The sequence below is a fragment of the Xenopus laevis genome, chromosome 6S (genome assembly GCF_017654675.1).
Source record: "Xenopus laevis strain J_2021 chromosome 6S, Xenopus_laevis_v10.1, whole genome shotgun sequence".
In the NCBI taxonomy this organism is placed as follows: Eukaryota; Metazoa; Chordata; class Amphibia; order Anura; family Pipidae; genus Xenopus; species Xenopus laevis.
This window is the reverse complement of record NC_054382.1, coordinates 25,825,269-25,851,845: the sequence shown is the minus strand read 5'-3', so window position 1 is coordinate 25,851,845 and position 26,577 is coordinate 25,825,269. Positions and strand designations below refer to the sequence as shown.

The 26,577-nt window shown below is 39.1% G+C and overlaps 1 protein-coding gene across 1 annotated transcript in view; it reads right to left on the bottom strand.

Moving 5' to 3' along the window:
• Positions 1–23,158, bottom strand: part of col1a2.S (collagen type I alpha 2 S homeolog) — a 39,948-nt gene extending 16,790 nt beyond the window's left edge. The window contains exons 1-30 of the mRNA XM_018269185.2: positions 22,954–23,158; positions 19,330–19,340; positions 18,717–18,725; positions 16,923–16,958; positions 15,669–15,752; positions 14,642–14,695; positions 12,915–12,959; positions 12,730–12,783; positions 12,590–12,643; positions 12,130–12,183; positions 10,866–10,919; positions 10,039–10,092; positions 9,041–9,085; positions 8,499–8,552; positions 8,177–8,221; positions 7,702–7,755; positions 6,097–6,195; positions 5,966–6,010; positions 5,776–5,874; positions 5,560–5,613; positions 5,376–5,483; positions 4,920–4,973; positions 4,698–4,796; positions 3,919–3,972; positions 3,162–3,260; positions 2,490–2,543; positions 1,687–1,740; positions 1,526–1,579; positions 962–1,015; positions 102–146 (exon numbers count right to left, since the gene is read on the bottom strand). Coding sequence (XP_018124674.1) covers positions 102–146; positions 962–1,015; positions 1,526–1,579; positions 1,687–1,740; positions 2,490–2,543; positions 3,162–3,260; positions 3,919–3,972; positions 4,698–4,796; positions 4,920–4,973; positions 5,376–5,483; positions 5,560–5,613; positions 5,776–5,874; positions 5,966–6,010; positions 6,097–6,195; positions 7,702–7,755; positions 8,177–8,221; positions 8,499–8,552; positions 9,041–9,085; positions 10,039–10,092; positions 10,866–10,919; positions 12,130–12,183; positions 12,590–12,643; positions 12,730–12,783; positions 12,915–12,959; positions 14,642–14,695; positions 15,669–15,752; positions 16,923–16,958; positions 18,717–18,725; positions 19,330–19,340; positions 22,954–23,023 — 1,749 coding nt within the window. The 5' untranslated portion in view covers positions 23,024–23,158. The remainder of the gene's footprint in view (positions 1–101; positions 147–961; positions 1,016–1,525; positions 1,580–1,686; positions 1,741–2,489; positions 2,544–3,161; positions 3,261–3,918; positions 3,973–4,697; positions 4,797–4,919; positions 4,974–5,375; positions 5,484–5,559; positions 5,614–5,775; positions 5,875–5,965; positions 6,011–6,096; positions 6,196–7,701; positions 7,756–8,176; positions 8,222–8,498; positions 8,553–9,040; positions 9,086–10,038; positions 10,093–10,865; positions 10,920–12,129; positions 12,184–12,589; positions 12,644–12,729; positions 12,784–12,914; positions 12,960–14,641; positions 14,696–15,668; positions 15,753–16,922; positions 16,959–18,716; positions 18,726–19,329; positions 19,341–22,953) is intronic.
• Positions 23,159–26,577: the final 3,419 nt, after the last annotated feature.

Genomic DNA, 26,577 nt, shown 5'->3' with positions numbered 1-26,577 from the left:
CTTAGTATTCACAGCAATGATACCGAGTGCCAGTGAAACCATAGGTAGAGATTAAGTATCTCCTAGGCTATCTGGCTTTATCACAAATAATTTATACTCACTCTTGTTCCAGCTGGGCCAGCAGGACCAAAGTCACCAGGAGCACCCTAGGAAATGGAAAAAATGTGCTTATTAGTGCTGCCACGTATGGACTATTTCCTAATGGCACATGAAACAGAAATGTTCTGATTTCTAATGTTTCCCTTAAAACAAAGGTTTCTAAAAAATGCTGCTACAGAGGGAATTGGGTGGAATAAAGAAGTTGTTTTAATTTTTAGATATTTTTTCCATATTGAACATGTTAACATTCTGTTCATGTTCATGTAATAACAAAATGCAAAATATGTATTATATGTTATTTCAAGGAGTAAATTTGAGTGATGAGTTAGAGAAGTATAGGGTCCCTATCATACTTAGACATGCTTTTTTTTTTATGAACCGTACAAGATATAGAATAAATGGGGGTCAAGCCTTTCCTGGCATCTCAGGTGTTTCAGTTTGGTCCCTTTCATGGGAAGTATTTCAACATATTAAAGGAATTTATTTTTGAAGTGTAAGGGGGGACCCAAAAATAGTGATAAGTGGCATTGTCTATAACAGCATCAATGATCTGATGTTTTTTATTTAGGAGCCACTACCCCACTCATAGAAAATTAAAAGGCAACAAATTTTAGAGCAAGGGACAGTTTAATCCAGTTGGAGAAACATTTTGAAACTGGGAATTTTGTTTTAATTTACATGCCTACATGAATACATATTTAGTATTTAATTAAGCATAGGAGCTTGGGAATAATTTAATAGGGACTATGACCAACTGTATCTCAGTAGAACACCTACAAGTTGGTATGCCATTTTTCTCTCAAACATACATATCTGATGCTTAACTGTTGTCAAGGCTTTGCCTGTGATAAGTACAACTTACTCTTTCTCCGTGTTTGCCAAGTTCTCCAGCAGGGCCACCGGGTCCTGGAAGACCCTATACATGAGAGCAAAGGAGAGTTAATAAACAGCTACTAATTCAGATTATATGTTTGTCGTATATGTATGGATGATGTTTTTGGAGCAAGATACAAGCTTAAACAATATACAGGTATGGGACATTTTATTCAGAATGCTTGGGACCTGGAGTTTCCCCGGATAATGGATCTTCCTGTAATTTGGATCTTCATATCTTAAGTCTACTAGAAAATCATGTTAACATTAAATAAACATGATAGGCTGGTTTTGCATTAGTTTGGATCAAATACAAGGTACTGTTTTAGTATTACACAGAAAAAGGAAATCATTTTTAAAGATTTGGATTATTTGGATAAAATTGAGTTTATGGGAGATGGCCTTTCTGTAATTCAGAGCTTTCTGGAAATGGGTTTCCGGATAACGGATCCCATACAAAACTGTTTTTGAACTAATATCTAAGGGTCTGTTTAAAAGTGAGGCCAGCAGGCAGCAATATATTTTATTACATTTGCATAAGGTGCATTGTTACCTGGAAGCCTGGGGCACCAGCAGGACCTTGTTCACCTTTGTCTCCTGTATTGCCCTGCAGATTAGAAGCAGGAGTTAAATACAGTAAGAACATTTGTCAGAAATATTGTCAGATAGCTTCATGCTACAATAATTACAATTTAAAAAAAAGCCTCTACTTACAACAAGTCCTGGGGGTCCTTGAGCTCCATTGTTACCATCGGGTCCAGGGGCTCCCTAAACAGATTCAACATAGAACATTTAAATGATGTTGTAAGTACTTACAAATGAAGCATTGTCTTGTAAAACAAGTTATTTATGATCCTAAATTACCATATTTACAGGTTTAGAAGACATCAGCTCTCCAAAACTATAATAGGCAGTATTGTAGTAATAGGTGCAAACTTTGTTGAGCCACAACAACCAATCAGAAGTTAGCATTTACTATTAGTTATTTAAAGTAAACATCTGATTGGCTGCTACAACGCACTAGATTTTGAGCAAACCATGTGCTTGTTCTTAAATTAACCTTCGCATATGTAAACTAAATAAATATGTTAATAAGGAATAAAGAAATGCACTGCATTAAAAGGCAATAGCAAAATGGATAGACATACAAAATCATACGACTCTATCTGACTTGTCATTACTTTCAATATTATATTATGGGATAGGATTAGAGATCTCCTACCTGCTAATCTACAGTTCCTATAATGCCTATAAGCCTATGGCTGTCAAAAAGTTCCAAGGCTGAAAAAAATCCTATTTCCTGAAAAGTTTGGATATCCCATGTCCCATCCCATTGAGCACTAGAAGAGCCAATTTTCTGTCTCTTAAAGCCAACAAGGGTGTCTTTGAGACAGTTTCATCTGGCTCTCACCTTGTCTCATGGCAGGATTAGCACTGCCTGTGATATAAATACTAAAAATACCCATTAATTACACCTTGTACATACAATAGCACATTATATATTTTATTATACCTACCCTGTTTCCAGAAGGACCTTGGCTTCCCTTATCTCCATTCTTTCCAGGTTCACCCTGAAAAAATAAAGTAATTCAGGTTTTGTTTACTACCAATGTGCCATCATCAATTGAATTAAGCAATTATCAACTTTCTTGCCTAAAAAGGATATGGATAGGATTTTAATATTTTAGCAGTACCTTCCACAGGACCTGATATCCTAGGGGTGGCCATTTACCTGCCAACATTTTTAGGGCTACCGGGCCCAGTTACTCAGCAATGACTACAAAGAGTCAGGTTTAACTTCTGTCTGTTCATCTTCATGGAGATGTGCAATAAGTAGGCTCCCTAAAGCACTACTTAGGCAAAAAACCAAGCCTTAGGATACTGGGTCCAGGTGATGGCTCTGCAGATATGGTCAGGATCCCATTAAAGTAATATAGTTGATGTGCTGCACTGCATACTGATTATATTGTGGCACATGCAGTGGCTCCGTGCAATATTACAGTATGAACGTCATTACAAATTTTCAAAAAAAAATTCTAAACAAATTTAATCAATTTTTCTAAAGCCCAAATCAAGTTTACTAAACATTATACATTGTTTGCAGATACAAATGCAAATTTTTTTTATTTTGTTTTATCTATTTGTGTCCTTAGTTAACATATCAATGCAAATATGGTCTTAACACTTACAGATGGACCCTTGGGGCCAGGGAATCCAATGCTACCAGGTTCACCTCTTGCGCCAGGTGGACCAGCGGGACCAGAACGACCCTCAAGACCTTGAGGACCCTAAAAAAAGAATAAAAATGTTTAGCCACCATTTTAATTTTATGTTCAGTAAAATAAGTGTTAGATCTGATTACAAATACAAATGACATTTATATAGAAAGTAGTATGGGAGCTGGAGGTCCCAGACTCCTTACATTAGTATGAGGCAGTGAGGCAACTTCGGGCAGTGAGGCAACTTCGGGTGACTATAGAAAACGCATGGCCGCGACTTTTTATTATAGCCTCTGGGAATACACTCTGAGGCAGTTTGGGGAGATAGTCGCTCAGGAGACGAGGCGATTAGTCGCCAGGCGACAAAATCTCCCCCAAACGCACAGTATGGCCTTACCCTAAATTACCTACTCAAATGAATTAAAGGGTCACTGCTGCAGAAAATCACAAATTTTACTGCAGCTTTTTAGTCATTAATATAAATGGTTACTTACACCATACCCTTTGTGTATTGTGACATTATTTTAGAACAATATCAAATGGTTATGATAGGTATGTGCATTATGCTAGTGTGCTTTTAAAATAAATTAGGTCCTTAAAGGGATAATATTTCCAAAGCATGAAGTAAATTTATGGAATAACTATACAGAAGGGAACATCATCCTAATCTATGTAACAACAAAATGTGTGATTATATATGTGATATTTGTAGCAATGTTGAACTTACAGCAGGACCTTCCTTGCCAGCAGGTCCAGGGCTGCCAGATAAACCAGGAAGCCCCTATAGTGGAGACAAATATTAAAGAAGCAAAAATAAATTACACATGTATATCATTTGCATATTTCTGTGTTAAAAGTGTTTCAATGTATGGAAGAACACAATACAGTTTCATCCACTGTTACCTACATAAGATAAGAATTCCACAATTATAATGATACTGCAAATACACTTTCTCAATTAATATTTCAGTCGAATTTGAATATTTGAATTGTTTTGAGAATTTCCTATATATACCATATTTTGGACAGGTGCAAAACGTAACCCCACATTATAGATGGAGTTAATATTATTATATAAAAAAAAACGTAAAATGAGATTTGTTTCATTTTCATCCACACTCGTTTTTTTATGTTGGAAATCATTGTTTCCTAGCTTGCAGCTACTGCCTGACACTGGACTCTATTTTACAGTCTGTACAGAAATGCTGCACAGATAAAAAAAACAAACACCTATGAAACAAATATATACATTCTGCAGGTTGATAAATGTTAAACCCTCTGATCTCTGCTGTTCATTTAATAAAGTGCTTCACTGTTTGTAACCTCCTCTGTTTCAATGTGAACATAATTTCTCTTCTCCTTGGTGCATCTCTTCACTTCAAACAGATTTTGATAATCACTTTAAATTTTCTATGACTGTAACTGATGGAAGCTTTCACAAAATGGGCAAGTAAATCTAATTACTAAAGATCTAAAAATGTACAATCTACATAACATTGAACTTACTCTTGCACCAAGAAGACCAGGCTCTCCAGGGCGTCCAGCATCACCATTTGGACCTCTGGCTCCAGGAGAACCAGTAGAACCACGACTACCAGGAGCACCCTAGCAAGTATAACAAAGATATGTTTTTTTAAAGGTTTTATTTTGCATTTTCAAAACAAAGACATGTTTAAACAGATTAAAGAAAAGTACAGTTAGGTAACATCCATCCAACAAATTACTTACCATTCCACCAGCTCTACCATCAGGCCCAGGCAGACCACGAGTTCCAGGAACACCCTAAAAAGGAGAGACAGAACTATGTTAATAAAAAATTCATAAAGATTACATACAGGGAACATTTAGTATTTAGGCCCTCACTACTTTTTCTTGGTTCTTCTGAATATACAACACGCCATACACTTGGTATTAGCTGAATCCAATAACACTCCCCATGGCTACCAGTAAGAAAGTTGTATCACTTTTTGATTAAGTGTTTACTGAAAAATGTTCAGCTACCATATGGCTACGGCACTGACTCTGTCAGGTTAACACCTGGTAACATACTATGTGCACTTCTTATGTATGCCTGACATTTTGAGCTGACTATCTCCATACATTTGTTATATAAAGATTTCAGGGCCGCATGCTCCTGAATTTGACGCCTGTTCTGAACTAATAGTGAGACTGTGGAGAACATACTCTAATTCCAGCATTGCCAGCAGGCCCAGATGATCCAGGTTCTCCGTTGGGACCTTTCCTGCCTTCTTCTCCAGATGGACCAGCAGGACCAGAGGGACCAGCAGAACCCTTTGTAAAACAGAGTGCGTATTAAGCAACCAATAACAACCTTACAGCAGGTAAGATTTTGGTAAAAAATACTTACAGGTTCACCCTTGGCACCAGTGTCTCCTTTTCCACCAGCAACACCAGGATCACCCTGCACCAAGAACACAATCATTACAATCACCACAAAATCATTGAAAAGTTTAGTTTGCCTTTGTATCCCATTTGGGAGTTCATAAAAACAAATTAACTCTACTATTGCCTATACTACTGACCCAGTCCTCCTTAACTTCAAAATTATATCAAGTCTGCTTACAGAAAGTCCTCTAGCTCCAGCTGGACCAGAAGGTCCTGGGGGACCGGGGATTCCACGTGCGCCAGGCAAACCAGGAGCACCAGATACGCCAGGGAGACCCTGTAGAGACAGATCAACACAATTGTATTGCTTCTGTACAATAAATGTCCTTAGTCAAAAAAAAACTTATTTGCCAGATTGAGATACGTACAGCTGCACCTTTAGCTCCGTTGACTCCATTAGCACCAGGGTTACCCTAATCAATATAAAAAAAGGTCTTGTTAGTAAGAATATTTGTAGTCAAATGATTTCCAAAATGGATAAAAGAATGTATCTACTCACAGCAGGTCCAACAGGCCCAAGAGCACCAGGTGCACCAGGTTCACCTCGAGGACCAGCAGCACCAGAAGGACCAGTGCTTCCTGCAGATCCAATTTCACCCTGAAATAATAGGACAGTTGTACAGTAGTTTACTAAGAATGAAAAACTACATAATAAGCAAATAGGACCACTATTTTTACATTAATTACTAGCTGTAGCTTATACTCTTATATTAAAGACTAGTACATAACAATACTATTACATAGTACTAACTCGGGTCAAAGCACGTTGTATTGAAAGGGCTACAGTTTAGTAAAACCGATCTTTTGAACATGCCCCCTATCATGCATGCTGGGACACAAGTGTACATACTGACAGCATTGATGTAAAGCCATAGTAACAGTTAACTCTGTAAAATATGGGTCTAATAAGGCAACAGTAATGCTATATCAAAAAATGTAGAAACTAATTACTTGAAAGACACAAGTAAAGACCACCAAGCCAGCCATCACAATAGAGCAGTAAACTGCACACCTTTTCCTGATAATTCATCCCTATATGGGACCCTCTGGCAACTATCCACTGCTTGCTAATCAGGTAACATGATTTATGGCTCTATTATAGGGGCACCCACATTATTGGCCCATATACATATACTGCTCTCAGTCTCCAGCCTTATATAGATTTTTGGGTAATATTAGGGGGTAGATTTATCAAGGGTCGAATTTCTAAGTAATGAGAGTTTTTTTGAACTCCCGTAACTTCGAAATTCAAATGAAAAAAGACCAATCGAAACTTATCAAAAAATCTAAGTTTTTTCTTTTTTGGCCGAATAGGTACGTTTTCGATCAATTTCGACTTGTACATATCGAATTAACAGCCCATTCGATCGAATTCGATTCAAAGATTCAAAGTCCACCCAATGACTCCAAATAGAGTCTAGGAGGTCCCCCATAGGCTACAACAGCAATTCGGCAGGTTTTAGATGGCGAATGGTTGAAGATGAATTTTTAAAGAGACAGTACATTTTTTTCAAATTCAAATCAAATTTGGACTATTCCCTAGTCGAAGTACACAAAAATTAGCTCGAAATGCGAATATTTTTAATTCGAATTTTCACTTTGATAAATCTGCCCCTAGGTGTCCTCTTGATGATAATAATGATGGAAGGCAGCAATGGTAGAACTTTCATCTAGCCTAAGATTGGATAAAAAAAGTACTCATAAATTTTGAGATTAGGCTAAAGGGATTCGGTTTAATATTAATTTTCAGTTTTGAACCTGGGCAGATATTAACTGCTGATTAAGCCTTCACATCAGCCTATATATACAGGGGCCAAAACGTTGACCTGTGGGTGTGGATGTTTTTCTAAAACTTTATATATATATATATATATATATATATATATATATATATATATATATCTTTACTTTCAGCTCATATATATATATATATATATATATATATATATATATATATATATTTGAGCTGAAGGTAAAGATCAGCTCATTTGGTCACTCTCTAGACAAGCTGATTTAAACATGTGTAGCCAGCATTGCTTTCTAAGCATAATAAGCTAAACCTTTTTACATATAACCAAGAGATAAGATGTACTATTTAACTTACCTTAGCACCAGGAGCACCAGGAAGACCAGGAGAACCAGCAGAACCAATGGGACCCTGAAATACAAATTCCAGTATGTAAAATCTTCAGGGTTTTTGTAGAAGTTTCTATTAAAATAGTATGAACAATGGAACAGATCTAACAGAGTGTCATAAGCTCACATTTGAAAGCCAAAAATAGATTTTAAAATGAATTTTTAAAAGTCAAATAAATTTGAACATAATTCTAAACTTAGATTTAAAAAAAAATTAAAATCTGCCTCAAAAATGGGCAATGTATTTTGCTGTACAAATTTTGAACAGTCCAGTAATGTTATTATGACTATTTGTGCCACTGAAACATATAATAGAATTTCCAGTTTGTGCACAGTTAAGCTTTTCTTAACTGTTAGCTGTAACTAGTCAGCTACCATAATGAACACATCAATATTCTAGATTTTCTTGATTAAAGAAGAGGAAAAGGCAAGTGTTTACTTACAGCTGGGCCGGTGGGGCCTCCACTGCCATCGCTTCCACGGGAGCCCTAAGGATACAAAAAATGGATGCTATAAAGAGGGGATATGCTAAATGTCCCATGATGCACATCCTTCTATATATAAATCTCATCCTATGAGTGCATTTCAGTTTCTTGTTGCATGACAGACAAAGAGAATTTACAAATATATACAGTATAGGTAGTTATGAAGTCTTTCTTTTACAGTAAATATGGATACTCCTCCATTGTTGCTTTTTTGCCATGATTAATATTTTAGTATAATGATATATCATTTGTATTTCAGTATTGTGTGCAATGCACTTACAGCTGGGCCAGGAGGTCCAACGCGTCCTCTTTCACCTGGGAGACCACGTGCACCCTAAAAATAGCGAAGACAAATGAATACCAACTATTAAATTATATTTACATCAAAATATCAGCACTGACTATTGCATTTGCATCATATGTATATCTTTTTTCATACTTTATTCACCTCCTGGTAGCTCTACTTTTTGAGCTGTCTTTGTAAACCCTATTATATCACATTGTCATATTGTTTGCACTACTTAAAATACTTGTTTTTTTTAACCTCTGTCCCAATTTGCTTTTTTCAAATTATACTGTATATTTGTCCACAAATGAGTTCAGCTCTTAAGCTCCTCTTTACCTTTTCCTGCTTCTATATAATATTTCCTCCCTCTTCTATATAGGATACGATCCTTCAGTTGTAGCTAATTTATTTGCAATTCTGTTTGTTCCCTTCCTGAACAGAAAAATGCTGTACGCTAATAGCTTTCTCAAACATCTCCTTATATATATGAATATTCCACCCTGTATCTACAGCATCATACAGAAATAAATACTTACAGCCTGACCAGGGGATCCGTTTTCACCATTGGCACCATTTTCTCCCTATAAAAGTAAAAATGATTGAATATATTAACACATTTATATATTTATTTATTTCACATTTCATCTAGTTTATATGGAATATTGCTGTTTTCTGCCTGATAACTATTACGGCTATTATTATTGAATTCAATTTCAGTGGAGGTTCACAGATTTCTATATTTTACTGAAACTACTACTGGGCCCTTTCTAACAGTTTTACACAAATCATATTACATTCACGGTACAGCTGAATATCTATTTGTTTTGGAATGATTCATTCACTGTTGAACAGTGAAAATCATAGGATATTACGGCCCTATAGTTTCTAATTTAGGAAACATTTAATTCAAAACAATGCTTTGCAGAAAGCTCAAACTCTTTTGGACCTACTTTGCTGGGAAAAGCCACATGTCAATTATTAGTGGATTTTACAGCAAATTAATAAGAGATGCAGCTCCTCTTACCTCCTTATCTACTGATCCCCCTTCAACCTGCTGAGAATGACCTAGAAGCTGTCTGGACAGACTGACTGAAATCCAATGGGAAAGCACAGTGGTCTGTCCAAAGTGCCCTGCTCTGAGGTGCCATTCATACCCAGATGGTCAATAATGACCTAACCAAATCTGTCCATGTGTCATTCAGTCTTAATTTAAGTTTGTAGTGGGGGGGTTATAACTTAAACAAGTTCACCCCGGAACCCTAACAATGTCTCTTCCAAAATAAAAAAATACTTCCAGTGTCTACCCTGTGGTTCTCCATGTGATCTGATTGGTAGGTTACACCTCCAGGCAACTACAAGGTGGCAGGTATTTATATATAGCAGTAAGTCTCGGGCAGTAGAAATATGCTTGATGGGTATTAAGTTGCAAAAATATGCAACTGGAGAAATTTTACATGTTCCTTTGCTGTCATTATTCTCTGCCTGTGCTGTTGACAAACTTCTCTGGTAATGGATTAACGATATCTGGATTTACCTTGACACCTGCAACACCTGGGGCTCCCTTCTGACCATCCAGACCATTGTGACCCTAAACAAAAAACAAGAGAAAGATGAAAACGATATACTTACATATCTTACACACTTCTGTTAGCAAAAAGATCATGTCTCTCATGAAAAGGATTCATTATCACTGCACTCTCATTTTAATGTTGCTGCTATTGCTACATTGGTGTACTGTAAAACTAATCAGCATAGCAAACCCAGAACACTAAATACCCAGAAGAAATACTGGGAAGAAAATTTGCCCTGATTTGTAGGGAATGTGCAGTTACCCTCAGACCAAACCCTTTTCCTGCAGAATGAGACTTGTATCATCCTCTAAACAGCCATCATATACTATTGGGTATTTTGCAATAGCTAAATGGGGCTTGGACCTTTTTTTGCTATGCCAAGAGGTTTTACTAAAACCACTGGCACTTAGTATGTTCAGTATAAGTAAAAATCAGTGGCTCATATAATAGTATTCCTCTATCCAAACAACTGTTTATTGTGTATGTGTATGGCTAAAATCACGGTGTTCCTAAATCCAAGCAAGCCAACAGATGGTTTAAATGACAGTGTGCCAAAATATGATCAAATGATCAATGGCTAACATGTCAGCAGGCCTAAATGGGAAAACCATCATTGGCTCATGATAGCATGCCTGAATCAGAGGACAGTATCAGTGGCTCCTATGACAGCATGCCCAAATCCAAAAAAGTTTTTCACTTTAAAATGCATGGTAATGTTGTTCTGTTCTAGATCTTGAGGACATTTAAATCTACAGGATTAGACAGTTTTGGTAATATTCACAAAACTTACCCTAATTCCTTTAAATCCAGGGAGACCGGGAGTTCCAGGGAAACCACGTGCACCCTGAAAGGCAATTAGTAATTAGTTAGTCATAATTCATTATGGTTAGAAACAGAGGGGTTGACCTAAGAGCTTGGTGTACGTAGCATCCATTTTTTAATGAATAGTATATTGGGATAGTTATTGTATGTGACCTAGAAAATGTGATTCCATTTTTGTTTTATTTGGGCTGGCATATTCGTGGAATATTGGAAGTAATGGAAGTAATCTGCATATGTGTTGTCAGTGGAACTTTCAACTTCATCCTACATTTTCATTTGTGATTTATAAATCAGTATATAGTTTATGGCACATGAGGCATGTCCTCTACTACATTGATGGTGCCCCAGCTATCTCAGATTCTTTTAAATAGGAAGTGCTTGACAACCAGTACTTGTGCTTTTTAACTCCAAAATACCATAAAAAGTTGTTTACTGGCAGTAGTGGTCTAGTCAAATGTATCCTAGACCAGTGAAATTGAAGGGGCAGATGCAGATGTGGGTGCTTCTCTGCTGACTAAAAATCAATTGGGGAAGAAAAAGACCCATGTGCCATATAAGCATTATAATATTAGCAGATAAGACCCTGTAATAAAAGGTGTTTTGCTTGAGCCGAGCAGTAATTGCTATGAGTTGGTTGGTTACTAAGACAGGTTCAAACTTTGAGACTTTTAATGCATTATCCCATTTAAAACAGGATCCTAATTCTAGCAGGGTGTAAATTGTATCTCAGATACAACAGTGACTATGTATGTTTTTCAATGAGCATCTCTGCCTGTGGTCTAATGCCAGCTAGCTGACTGGAATAGCTTTTGAACAGGGTTCCTAAATAAATTGGCACTCTGTTAAAAAGTGGAGAGACCTTCACCTGCCCCAATGAATATAAAGAATTGAAAAATGCAAATTAGGAGGCCACAACAGTTCCCTGCACCTATTTTCTGCCATATAGCAGACTGTAAGGATATGCATGTATATACAGTATGTATTTATTGGCTGGCCCAGGTCTACTGGTGTTGTCAATTTGTTTATCTAGTCTAAGCTGCACAGCACAGCCCATTCCCAGGCAGAAGTGCTATCTGTATTAGCACTAAGGGGGCTGTCTCACTCTTCTGCCTGGGAACTTCTGCCCACTGGTGTCCCAACATTTATGGAAAAATGCACAATGCACTGGATGGTTTGGACAAATTCTCATTTTATAAAAGGTGCATTATTAAATGAAACTAAGATCTCCTTACCTGAGGTCCTAGAACGCCTCTCTCACCAGGTCTTCCAGATTTACCAGGGTGACCCTAAAAATTAATATTAAAAAATGTTTATTTATTCACACAATAGGTCAATAAAATTACTCTTTTTTGCAGTAGGTTTCTGAATTATCCTTGGGGTGATGCAAAAAGCTGACTATCCAATTTGTTGAGTATAGTGTATACTATCATACAGAGGTGTCTAGGGGCCCATGATAAGCCTGAGGGGCATACAAATCTCTTGGAGGGCTACATGTAGCACATGGAATAAGAAATGTGATGTTTTTTTTATGCTTTATTTAATTGACCATGTAACAATAAGTTACGGGCACAACAATAACCTTTTTGCTTTTCACTCTGCCCGCCCAAGTGCTGATTATAATGTTACGTTTCCTTGGTTAAACCACACATTAATGCCCTTTAGAAGAACATTGCTATTTTTGCCCCAACTTACATCTTCACCGGGTTTTCCAGGTGGACCAGTGGGACCTTTATTTCCTGCAGGACCCTATGGAGACAGATAATGACATAAATAATATGATATTTTATAAGCATAAAAATGTCACTGTCATAAAGTATTTTTACATGACTTACAGGTTGGCCAGGTTCACCAGGTTCACCGGGATGTCCTTGGAAACCTTGAGCACCCTAAAAAGGCATAAGACACACATCAGTCTTGTATAGAGATTAAAGGCCAGGAAATAACATCCACTCACTGAAAAGCTTAACACATATCACATTACTCAAATGAATGCTTGCCAGGGTATATTAATACTTACAGGGGATCCAGGTGATCCAGGGGGTCCTCTTGGTCCCATTAAACCCTGCAAAATTAATTAAATGCTGCATTATAAAACTGCATGATTGAAAAAAAAATATATAAAATAACATAAAAACTGAAAAATGCAATAGTTCTACCTCAAACTCCATAAATTGCATCACTCTACAGTTAGGAACACATTCTCCTTTCTTCTCCTAAGAAGTTCTATGATTACATACTGCCTCAATCTGAGTATATCACATATATTCTGACTATGGTGTGCAGTTTGAAGCTGCCAGTACTGGGGACAGAGCAGGAGGCATTTGCCTAGGGCGCAAAAGCTAGGGGGCGCCAGGCAGGTACCTTCTCTGTTGCCTACCCCATGTCCGCTCCCCTCTCTCCAAACAAACTCTTCTATTTGGCCCTGTATTCATGCTTCTGCAAATGCACGCACAGCGATACATGCAAGCGTTGATTTGCGCATGTGCACGAAAGTGACAGTTTGCGAATGCACACGGTTAGTGGGCGCCGGACCAGCCAGTTTGCCTAGGGTGCCTGGCTGGCATGGCCCGGCCCTGACTGGGGAGATGCATAAATCTGCAGTCCACTAGTATTTACATATCTGATCATTAAATCTCTACTTTATAGCACTAAAGGTTTGATTATACTTGCAGATAACTTTATCTGAGCCTTAGGAGCATTATAGGAAAATATTATATATGCAATGACTTGTATTATAAATTCTACATATAGAATATTATAGGGCTCTTTATCATAATAAGGGTGCATCACTAGCAACCAAACAGTACTGAATTTTTGATAAAAAATAGTGCATTATGGATTAAAAACATGGCAATTTGCACAGGTGTTTTGCACATTGCATTTGCTTAGAAACTTGGTCCTTATATTCCTCATTGGCTATTATAAAAAATTAAATGAGTGTCCTTAGGGGCTCTTGGAGAAGTGACAAAAGGCCCAAACTGAAGACCAGTTAGGATAAGGTCTCAAGAGTTCTTGCTAGATATCATAGATATTTTCAGAAGTCAAGGTCAAGGTCAAGTATAACAGAGATTTGAGGTGAACACTTATATGACAATATATAATGTCACAACTGTGTATTAATATTGTTGCTTTGTATAGAAGTTTATGTTACTATGACTTGTACATGGTTGCATACACATTATGTATGTATGTATTTTTGCCTACAGTATTATTTGTATGTTTTAATTATTATTATTATTATTAACATGTATTTATATAGCGCCAACATATTGCATAGCACTGTATTATCTGTTGTATACTTTCAGTATACGATTAGAAAGGATCTTTGCATTGTATGTGCTCATTATCAATGATCACACAGGCACATCTGATCAAATCAGATGGCCATTGAACCAAAACAAAGGTTTATACTGAAAGCTGGGCGCTACTTGCACAAATGTGCCTATAGCAGGCATTCAGTCCAGAACATATCCTTCTGATACAATCACACAACAGCTAGAAATGAATGGGTTAGGCTCATCATGCTCAAAGCAATGGTTAGCTTGTTTGGTTGCAAACATTCAACTTAGCCTAAGAACTTAATAAAGAAATGGTACACTGTGCATAAGAAGGTAATAGTCTCCTTTTGTATTTGATTTTGAGTCTATGGTAAAAAAATATTTTACAGAGCCTATAATATGTATATCTAAATGAAAAAAAAAACAAAAAACTATTAAATTAGTAATATTCATGGTGGTTACCTACCGCAGGGCCAGGTTCTCCGCCAGCTTTAGATGAGTCATATTGAGCAGCAAAGTTCTACGAAGATGAAATCAGTACAATTAATGGCAAGATAATATTGGGTACCAACATCAAAGTAGACTGGACATTGATAGAAATCTAATATAAGGTTGAAGCTGCCATATTATATTGTTGTTAAATAATATTTAGGGTACACAGAGACTGATAATATAATGGTGTATAGAAGATATAATTACTGGCAATTAAACATATTTACAGGCACACTATTGCTGATAGGCTGATGATTTTAGACTAGACATGTTCTAAGAGGCACAAATTGCCTCTAGCTAATAAAATGTGTCTTCCAAATAGGCAGGGTTATTACAGTGATTTTGTGTTTTAACGCCCCCCACATCATTTCAATTTGATCTAGCTAAATGAGTGAAATAATAAAAGAGCATAATGGGCAAATGGACACTAACGGGCACAATTATTAATAACTGTTGTCCCTGACTTTAACTTTCACTGCATTACATTGTACCCAGTGCTTTAGGGGCTATTAGTTTAGTTCAGAGTTGTGTGCTGTTGCTGATCCTATTGCATCCTTTTATCTCTGTATTAGGGTGGGAGATAAAGAAGTCCATCTTAGATTGCAGACTAAGGATGTCCTGTAATATGAGAATTAAAGCGAATCTTTGACCATGTTAAGGTGGCAAGATTGCCCCCCACACACTTTCAGAGATATTTCAGAAGCATTTTTAAATAGCATAGTAATCACTTAGCAACTTGCTGTCCCTTGGTGCAGTGACTGGACCAGAAATATTTATTGTTGCAAATTTGGCAAAATAATTCTTTAATACCCAGAATGTGCTATAGTCTCTAGACATGGAGTGGGATGGGGTGTTAGAATGTATGACTATGATACACCTAAGAAAGCATGTTTGAATGTTGCCATGGATATATACCAGATTTACCAGGCTCTTTCTGTCCACATGCAATTTATTAAAATAGCTGGAATCTTGTATCTAGTACAAAAATAAGAATTTCTTACTCCGCCAAGGCCAGGTGGGCCAGGGGGTCCGGGTAAGCCTGGTTCTCCATCAACGCCGTCTCTACCTGGAGGACCTGCTGGGCCCTGGATTTAAAATAATAATCTTTTAGTAAATCATTCGCACCCACATTACTAACATGGAATAAGATCATTGTTTGTGCCTTGATATGTAAAATCAAATGAAACCCTATGTTATCAAGATTTACAGAATGTTTCCTTTGGAAAGAGATGGATTCAATAAAATGAAAAAACGCAAACTCTGTCCCCTAACTCATTATTAGTCTTCCCCATAGACTAGACAGTGGCAATTTCCAGGTGAAGTTGTTTTATTAGACTGAATCTGGCCAAAATATTTTACCCACCGAGACATTTGCTGCTCATTGCAACATCATATTCAAACATCATATTAAATGTCATGGCAAATAAATGGGCATGAGGCGCCAAGCTAATTGTTGCTCCATCTGTATGCGGGAAACTTGGAGGAACTGCCAGGCATACAAAGATACATTTAAGCAGTTCCACTGAATATTGACCCATGGTGAAATACAGGTATGGGACCTGTTATCAAGAATACTCGGGACCTGGGGTTTTCCGGATAATGGATCTTTCCATAATTTGGATCTTCATGTCATGTGAACATTAAATAAACTCAATAGGCTGATTTTGCTTCCTATAAGGATTAATTATATCTTAGTTTGGATCAAGTACAAAGTACTGTTTTATTATTGCAGAGAAAAAAAATATCATTTTTAAATTTTTGGATTATTTGGATAAAAAGGAGTCTATTGGAGATGGCCTTTCCATAATTCGGAGCTTTCTGGATAACGGATCCCATACCTGTGCTTTGCTAAAGAGAAATAATCTGCAGCAGCAGAAAAATGATTGGATGAGTAAAACAAAATCTCCATTGACTGATTTGGCCAACAAATCACATAGACCATTGGTGGAAAAGTTTCATTTTATTTCACAGTTCTGCATTAACAAAAGACAACTTAACAAAAAAAACAACACAATAAATATTTAATAAATGACTTGTAAAGGGATTATTAGACACAATAAATCAAGATGGAAATGATCCGTATAAAAGTCTCTAAACGAGGCAATATGTCATTTTATTTTGGTAAATAATACAAACATAAAGATAAATAAAATGATAACAAGTAAAAGAATAAATGTTTTATGTTTAAAAAACTTGACTGCTGTTTACTGACAGTTTTCCTATTGCAGTGAGGATAAAAGAGTAGCTGTGCTTACCCTGTCTCCCTGTGGGCCTTTGTCTCCTCTGGGCCCCTGTGGGAAGTAACAGACTTACTCACTGTTCATACGTCACACCAAGAATGCAGACATTCAATAGCAGCCAAGCCAGGCGCTCCTCACTCCCACCCCCTGCCTGTTGCCAAATTGTGTAAGTCCCAGCATCTCCAGGCAGCTTTCGGCTGTGGAGGGATGCTGGGAACTGTAGTTCATTAACCGAGTCTTCCGGTATCCAGATTACACATTGGGTTGTTTCCTTATCAGGCACTGCATGCACTGGAAGCCTCTTCATCACACACCCAGCAGAACAGCAGAAGAGTCATGCAATGGCTCTGTATTATCCCAATGTCTCAAGAAAGTAATTCTAATTCTATATTATATTATAACGTTCTGTTTAGGAAAAAAAAGTCCTCTGTAAATACATAATCTGGTGCCTGGTGTCTGGCCTAGATAATGAAATTACAAGGTTGATTTTTGGGTAGACAGGGCCACATCGGGTCCCCTTAAGAAATAAATATAGATAAGAGATCAAAGACCAGTTTTAGTAATGATATTCAAATATCTTCTGAATATCAAAGATATTCAACATGGGGCCCTCTAGCTGCTGTTGAATAACAACCCAGTATTCCACCTACAGTCAAAAGCTATATACACCTATAGCTCAGATTACCTAATGTTGTCTCTGTCTCAGCTAGTGATGGTTCTCTCTTTGCACATTTTGCTTGTAGTTGGCCCTCTTATAGCATGTCTATCTTAACCCATTTAGAGTTGCCTCTCTCTTTGCTTGGGGTAGCTAAAAGTTGGGTGTATTTTAGCTTAACATACTTAAAATAGCCTCTCTCTTTGATTGTGGTAGCTAAGGGTTGGGTGTCTCTTAGCTTAATATATTTAGAGTTTCCTCTCTCTTTCCTTGAGGTAACTAAGGGTTGGGTGTCTCTTATCTTAACATATTCAGAGTTGTCTCTCTCTTAGCTTGGCTTAGCTACAGTTAGCTTTCTCCACTCCAGCATCATGAACAGGTCCTCATCTGTGACCTTTCACTAATCCTTTGCCGTAAAGTTTATCACCATGGTGATCCTGTCTCCCTCCAGCTGGTGTAGAATTGGAATTCCATGAGGAAGGGTAATGTTAGTAGTGGTTCAAAACAGCTATCAAACCACAAAGGTGACATACTTGTCTAGCTAGTACTATATATGTAGAAGATTCTTGGACAAACTTGGTCAGATGTTGCAAAACTACAACCACTAAAGAGGTAGGGGGGTTGGCCCTCAGGCTGGGACTGCTTCTGGGACACTTCTGTTACTTTCTGTAAGGCATGCCTTGCAATTGAGAAGGGTTGTTTTGCTGCTTTTAGCCCTTCTCAACCTAACCAATACGTTACTTTTGCTTTGCAGCTAAAAGGCAGCCTTCAAGAAGTTCCAGTCTCCTGTTACATGAGTTGCCCCTGTCTAGTACTGGTGACATGGCACCAAGGCAAACTCCATGTCTTGTATTAGTGCCCTGCTCAGATAACAGAATTCCTATCCATGGCACACATACTTACTAGAGAGGAATCAACAATCTTTTGCATAGAATACTAACTTCCAACCTTAGTATTAGCGATTCTAAGCCCTCCAGGTGTAACTGAACTACAGCTGAGCAACATTTAGAGGGCTGTGTAATCTATATTACTCATCTATAGTGCATATTACTACCCACACCACCCACCACCCTAAAGACTCCATTAGTACACATTAATAATACAATTTCAGCATGCACACTTTAGTACCGACCCCAAACATAAGAAGTGCTTACCCTTTGAACCTACGGAACAAAAACACAAAGAAAAATCTCAAATTAATAAATTCCACAGACATTGCTCTATACTGACAGGCGGTTTCCACTACATAACACAAGCATGTTATTGCATCTATTGCTTAATGTCTCTGGCATCTGCAAGAAGAATGTCCATCTTATTGTTCCAAAGTGAGCAATCTGGAAACCCATTCAATATAAAAAAACACAAATATATGTATATATCAATGTCCTCAATTTCAGACATAAAATCCATTTCAGCCAACCAGGATTTATCCAGCCCCCTGAGTTTATCCATAAATTGCTGAAGCTCAAAATAATCCACATTTTCCTTATTTTCTCATAGTATAGTCCACTCTGTGCTGAAGAGATCTTGGTTTCCAGATTTCCCATCAGGAATATGTGACTTTGCCATGTTGACCCCCTTATGAGGGAAGCCCCACGTGGAAAGCCGGCCCACTCAGGAAGTCTGGGTGGGCTCATTCCGCATGGAGTATGTTAACAGGACAAGTCCTTACAATAACATGGTCATTCAGTTACACTAGGTAAATAAACACAACTGCGGGAGAGGGGGTAAGGCAAAGCAGGTAAAAAATAATTAAAATATACTGACCTCATTTACAGCTGGAGAGGAGGAAGGCACATGAAAATAAGAAAAAAAAAGAAAAACAAAATAAATATTTGATCTCCAAATATAAATATAAATGTGATTGTTCCATACAAATTTGAATTACATTAAAGATTTAACTATTATTTTGCTATAATAGGACAGGATATATTCCCCTGCCTGATACCTATCAGGCAACTGCAGCCTGTCCTGATTTCCACTGTGCTGCTGCTGCACTACAACTCCCAGCATTCTCTTAGGACACTCGGCTCATTTATAAACACTGGGCAAATTTGAACCTGGGCAGTAACCCATAGCAACCAATCAGTGACTGGCTTTTTACAGGCAGCTGCAGGTTGAATGCAATATAAAGCATTTGATTGGTTGCTATGGGTTACTGCCCATGTGCAAATTTGCCCAGTGTTTATAAATGAGCCCCACTGACTGTTATTAATGCTTGGATCAGCAGCAAGAAAGACATTGGCAATGATAAGCCATCTAAACCCTTTGCTGCCCCAAACTCAGCAACATTTTGCTGGATAATGTAGTTAATACACCTGCCTAGAGCCAATCAGAAGTTTTATTTTATTAGTTAAGCATCACTAGGCTGATCACAGTTAATAGTTAATATAAGATACTATAAAAATCACAACAACATTCTTAAAACATATAAGAAATCTTAAATTATAACATGATTAAAATATACTAACCCCACAGTCTACAGCCTTAAGTGTTTCATGGGCAAAGACACTTAATCATAGGCAGTGAGACACTAACGAGTTACAAATTGTATTATCTAATACAAAAATTGTATACAGTTATTTCTTGCACTTATCAAGGATTATTGCTTCTGTTTGCACTATAAAGATTCATAGATATATTTAATAATGCTGCAGTGGGTTTAATAAAGAATGTGCCAGCAAACAGAAGGAATGAATACCCTTCTATGGGAGTGGTAATACAATGGAGTAGTGACGTATAGTAGTAAAATGACACTACTTTAATTTCCACTACAATAATTAATCATGAAAAAGTCAAAAAGTGGATTAATTAAAGGGGTTGTTCACCTTCCAAACACTTTTTCAGTTCAATTGTTTCCCAGAAATAAATATTTTTTTTCAATTGCTTTCCATTTTTTACCATCTTTTGCAAAATGGTTTTAGGTTCCTGACTCTGGTGTTTCAGTCTTGACAGCTCACTAATTCAGGAGCAGGTTCTAAACTGTTACAATTTGCTAAATTTGATACAAAATTGTTACATTTCTCAGCAGCATCTATGGAGTTAGGATTAGCAACAATTGTATCAATTCTAACAGGTGACTTTAATGAAACTCAGGGATTCCGCTCAGCAGGGCCAAAGATAACAAATGTATCAACTGAATGTATCAATTTAGAACTGGTTGCAGGGTCGGCGACCCCCTCCCCAGTGCTGCTTTAGAAATAAATAAAACTTTACACCTCAATATTAGAAAAAACAGTCACACATAGAAAATAGAAAGTAATTGAAAAAAAGCATTTATTTCTGGTGAACTATCTGAAAACAACTGAACTGAAAAAACTAATTTTGGAAGGTGAACAACCCCTTTAATACAAATGTTTCCGGGGCCAAACAGGAAATGATTATATAAGGAAGACTGAATGTTATTATATGATTTGGCCACTAGTGGGAGCTGACAATCTCCTTGGTCATTGCAAGGCCAACCCAGCAGCAGGGGTTAAAGGGAAAAAATGGCAAATTAAGAGCTACAGCATTGGGTTATATATCATGTTCCTGTAAATTATCATTAAAAGACACACTAAGTATAATGTAAGTTTGTGCAAATTACATAGTGGGGGGACTGCAGGTGTGTTACACCTGCAGGAATGGGACCAGCATCAGTAGGGTGGGAAGCACTGGAGGCTGAAACAATGTTCCCTGTAAGCAGTATGCTCATGAATTCTGATGCCAGTGCCCACAACAAACTTTAGGGAGCAATTGTATCAAAAATCATTGTACAGAGGCCCAAAAAGGAATGTAGTTGTGTACAAGGGCACACACACATATATATACATATACATATATATATATATCATTAATTTAATTTCTCATAACTTAAATAATGAAAGGATATATATATATATATATATATATATTTATTTAGAATTTTTTGTCATCCCTATTGTAATAATAATAATAATATTAATAATTCTGCATGCAGAAGCCTTCTATATTTTATCAATATGAGTTAATGGAGGACCCATCTAATATCACAGATAAGATAACCTAACACACTGCCAGTTACATTTTTTTTGGAACTTATTTGGAGTCCGCGTTTCCTTCCTCAAAGCCCCCTAAAAGACCTGTCTTTTAGGGAGCTTTGAGGATGGAGACGTGTGTGTGTGTGTGGGGTGTATTATAAAAATACTAATTTAATAGAAAATAATTTTGGAGGGAATTGTGTAATAAAAGGCACTAAGTGTGCCCAGGAGCAGTAACCCCTAGCAGCCAATCAGCAGGTAGCATTTACTGTTTAAAAGCAAACATCTTATTGGTTACTAGGGGTTACCGCTCCTAAGCAAACGTAATGCCTTTTATTACATAAGGGGGTATGATTTTATACCCAGCAGCCTCTCTCAATATCTCTGCTACTTTCTGTCTGCCAGTCATTGCTGTCTTTCCTCGTATCTTGCCTGTATTTTATAGTGATATATATATATATATATATATATATATATATATATATATATATATATATATATAGATAAATAGATATATATATATGGGAACCCAGACCACCTGCCTACGTGTGACATTACAGAAAACTCCACATTTGATCAAACATCCAACAAATACAAATGAATTTCCATATATGGAAGCAAGAGGCCTGAGCTCCAGTGCTGTGTCGTGAAAGAGACACAAGAGGGCGCCCACTCTATAGGTTTAAGCAGAGACAATGCGAGTCCAACTTCCAAGATGAGCCAAGTACCAGAAACTTTTGTTCATCCCTGGGGTTTAAAAGGGTGGTTCACCTTTAAGGTAACTTTTAGTATGTTATAGAACGGCCAATACTAAGCAACTTTTCAATAGGTTTTCATTATTTCTTTTGTATAGTTTTATAGTTATTTGCCTTTTTCTCCAGACTCTTCGCAGCTTTCAAATGAGCGTCGCTGACTCCCTTCTAAAAGACAAATGCTCTATAAGATCTGTACTTTTTATTACTGATCCTTCTATTCAAGCCTTCTCCTAATCATATTCCAGGCTCTTATTCAAATCATTGCATGGTTGCTAGGGTAATTTGGACCCTAGTTACCAGATTGCTAAAAATGCAAATGGAAGAGCTGCTGCATAAAAAAACTAAATAACTCAAAAACCTTCAATAATCAAAAATTAAAACTAATTGCAAATTGTCTTAGAATATCACTCTTTACATCATACTGAAAGTTATCTCTCAGCCAATGGGACATGCACCCACCAGCTCAGCTGGAGTATTAGCTTTTATTAGCTAAAGTTGCATTAGAACTTAGAAAACACTGGCAGTTGCAGCTGGACAAAGCTGAAATTCCCCAGCCAGCACTTTAACGTGTCATTATTTGGGATCCATTATTGGAACGGCCCCTCCCCCCAGCAGAGGTAGCATAAACTGTCACTTACATTGACATGTCGTTAGGTAAAGACTGACTGCCAGCAGCAGCACAGTCCGCGTATCCACAAAGCTGAGCATGGCTAGCGGCTAGTCATGCAGACTCCTTGTGAGTGAGAGTCCGGTTCTTAAGATTGAGCTGTGCTTTCATACACTTCTAGACGGGTAATTCCAGATTTTCAGCAGAACCTGCCGCCTGCGACTCTAATCGCATCATACACAGTCTGCGCCCATTTATTCGGCAGGAGGTTCCCTCGGCTGCGAGTCATCGGGAGCCTTCCAGCCAATGGCAGAGCGCGGCTACCCTCAGCCCCGCCCCTGGCGCATCTGGCGGGAGGTCAAGTTCTCCACATCTCCTCAGTTTGCTTCTGGCAGCAGAGGGGAAGTGGTGACGGGGCGCTGTTGTTAAATTAGTTCCATTCTTCTGAGGACGTGGACACCAGTTAAAAAAAGCTGTCTCCCCCTTTTCTCCCATCCCTGTGACCATATTGCTGTGCCTTGTGGTGGCACCAAGGTGGTGCTGGTGGGCTCCCTGCTGGAGTTATCTTGGTGCTAACTGCTGTCACTTACCTGTCTAATAGGCAGGGCCGCCATCAGAATTATAAACGTGGCTTATGCTAAATTTGGTTCATAAAATAAATATATTTACGAAACCTATATACCTATGCAGCGTCGGACTGGCCCACCGGGATCAGAGCTGGGCCAACCCAGCCAGGCGCCCTAGGCAACATGGCCGGCTACGGCGCCAGCTGAGTGCGTGCTCTGGTGCGCATGTGCGAAACTGCTATATGCTGCGCATGCGCAAAACTGCGCTATGGTGCGCATGCCCGAAACTACGTGCAGCGCAATTACGAAAACATATCCACGGCAGTCAGGGAGAGACAGGACCGGACAATGGGGTAGGTGACAGAGCAGGTACGTGCATGGCGCCCCCCCAGCTTTGCGCCCTAGGCACGTGCTTACTCTGCCTACCCCAAGTTCCGGCCCTGACTGGGATACCAGGAAAACTCCCGGTGGGTCCAGGTGTCAGTGGTCCCACGTGCTGCTTAACACTTGGCCTATTCCATGGCCATTCCCTGTTTCTATGAGAACAAAGAGGCTAAATTGATGGAATAATAGATTACAGGATGTATAACTAAAATAAACTGTGAGAGGAGTGAGGAGAGGATGAATAATAGTACTGAGAGTGGGCCCCTGGCCTAAAGTTTTTGGGAGGGCCCCTGGTATCCCAGTCCGACACTTTACCTATGACTACATATCGGTCGATACGAAACGCTTCAATTGACGTTTTTAACAGGTTGAAAATAAAAAGTTCACTTCTTTTAATTCCACGGCTGTTTGGAGTGCTCGTCAATTACTTTCTACTGACCGCCATCAGAATTCACAGGGCCCCATAGAAAATTTAAAAAAAAATGGTGACCAAGCCCTCTCCCCTTACAAGTTAAAAATACCAAATGCCAGGGCCCAATAGAGAATTCAAAAAAATTATATTGGTGGTCAGGAGCCCCTCTTACAGATAAAAAAAATAACATTAGTGGTCAGTGGCCACCGTAAAACAAAAGCATTGGTGGCCAGTGGTTTAATAGAAAAAAAAAACCCCATTGGTGTTCAGTGGAACTTAATTAGGTTCTTCTTCCTTGTCTGTGGCAGATTCTTCATTTGCTTCTACAGCATTTGGCTCCATTCATCGCCGCTTCAGATCTTTCCGCTGCTTTGGGTCTTCCCAGCATTTCCTTCACCAGTTCGGGTCCTTCCAGCATTTCCTTTGCCGATTCGGGTCTTTCTGGAATTTCCTTTGCATCTTTCCAGCATTTCCTTTGCTGCTTTGGGTTTTTCCGGCATTCCCTTAGCTGCTTCGCGTCTTTCTGCGCATTTCCTTCACCGCTTTGGCTCTTTCTGGCACTTCATTCGCCCACTTTGGGTCTTTCCACCGTTTCCTTTACAGCTTTGAGTCTTTCCAAAGCTTCCTTCACCGCATCGGGTCATTGCGCGCTTTTAAATCAGAAGGAAACCCTTTTGCAAAAAACCCTGTACCCTCCACCCCCGGTAGACCACCCACCCTCCTCCCCCCAGGCTAACTACCCCCCGGGGAAATGCCCCATACTCCATACTTACCCCTCGGCGTAGATTCTTCCAGCGGAGTTGCACGCATCCATCTTCTGGGTCCTAGGTAAGCTGACTGGGAGATCTGTATTTCTGCGCATGCACTGTTGGAGCAGTTTGGCGGTTCGAGACAACTGTGCATGCGCAGAATTACATGGAAATTGCCGATCTCCCAGTCAGCTTACCGAGGAGCCGGAAGATGGATGCGTGCAAGTCCATTGGAAGAATATGCGCTGAGGGGTAAGTACAAAATATGGGGCATTTCCCCGGAGGGGTAGTTAGCCTGAGGGGAGGAGGTAGGGGGGTCTACCTGGGGTGGGGGGTACGGGTTTTTTGCAAAAGGGTTTCCTTCTCTTTTAAGGGGGGCTGGTTTTTTCAGAGATCGCAGCACACCAGGGCCCCCCTTTCACCTTAGATTTTGCCGGGCCCAGGACGGAACAAGGGGAAGGTACAAGAGGCACGTGCCTTGGGCACAAAGCTTGGGGGCGCCAGGGACTTTCCCTATATGCAGCCTACCCCTAGTCCGGCAAATCTTACCACATTGAAAATTGGGTGTGCTCTATGAAGTCGAAGTGCTTTGCGCCATCGGCTACGCGTCCTCGGTTGCGCACGGTTACGCACAAGTACGCACGTGCATCCTCGGTTACGCACAATTACGCACATGCGTCCTCGGTTACGCACGATTACGCACATGTGTCCTCGGTTTCGCGCAGTTGTGCACGAGTCCTCGGTTGCACGCCCTTGCGCACAGCTGTGGTGGGGACCTGGGGGCAACTGACAGACCTGGCTCGGTACTGCCCCGGACAAATGCCCTCCTGATGGCGGCCCTGCTAATAGGGCACCGCCTGACTGCTATTTTACCAGCCTGGCCTATAAATGTAGCTTGATGCCAATGTTATTAATAGGGAGGCAAAATAAAATTATAGAAAGGCCCTATTTTTTTTTCCATAAAATCTGGCAACCTTATTGGCTACATCTCCACACAGTAGCTACGCCTCACACACGCGTGCAATATTCAGCTTTTGGCCCATAGCTTTAATTCTTTCCATTCTCCTAAACAAATTGCTGCGCTGCCTGCTTCAGTCATATAACAACCCTCATCCCATAATACCAGATGTGTGATGAGATTTACCAGAGCAGTTTTAGTACAGAGTGGAAGGAACCGAGTACAATGGATTCACAGAATGGGGCTCTGTCTCTGGAGAGAGAGAGGGAAGTTGGGGGGCAGTGAGGAACCCCAGAACTGTTAGACTGTCCCATGCCAATGAGAACCCAGTAATCATGACAAGGGATTGGCAAGCTATTTTGTCTCAGTAATGGGTGTGTGTGAGCCCTGCAGCCTCCCCTCATTCCTTTAGGTGAGATGCAGAGGGGGAGGCATGGCTGTGCAGCTGGGGAATGAGGCTGCTCCCTCCAGCTATATTCATATTTCTCCCCACTGTCAGACACACACAAACATTCCAGCCCAGACACAGACCTGCTCCAACACGTCTCCCCATTGCAGCACAGAGGACGTGGCTGCTACTTACTGA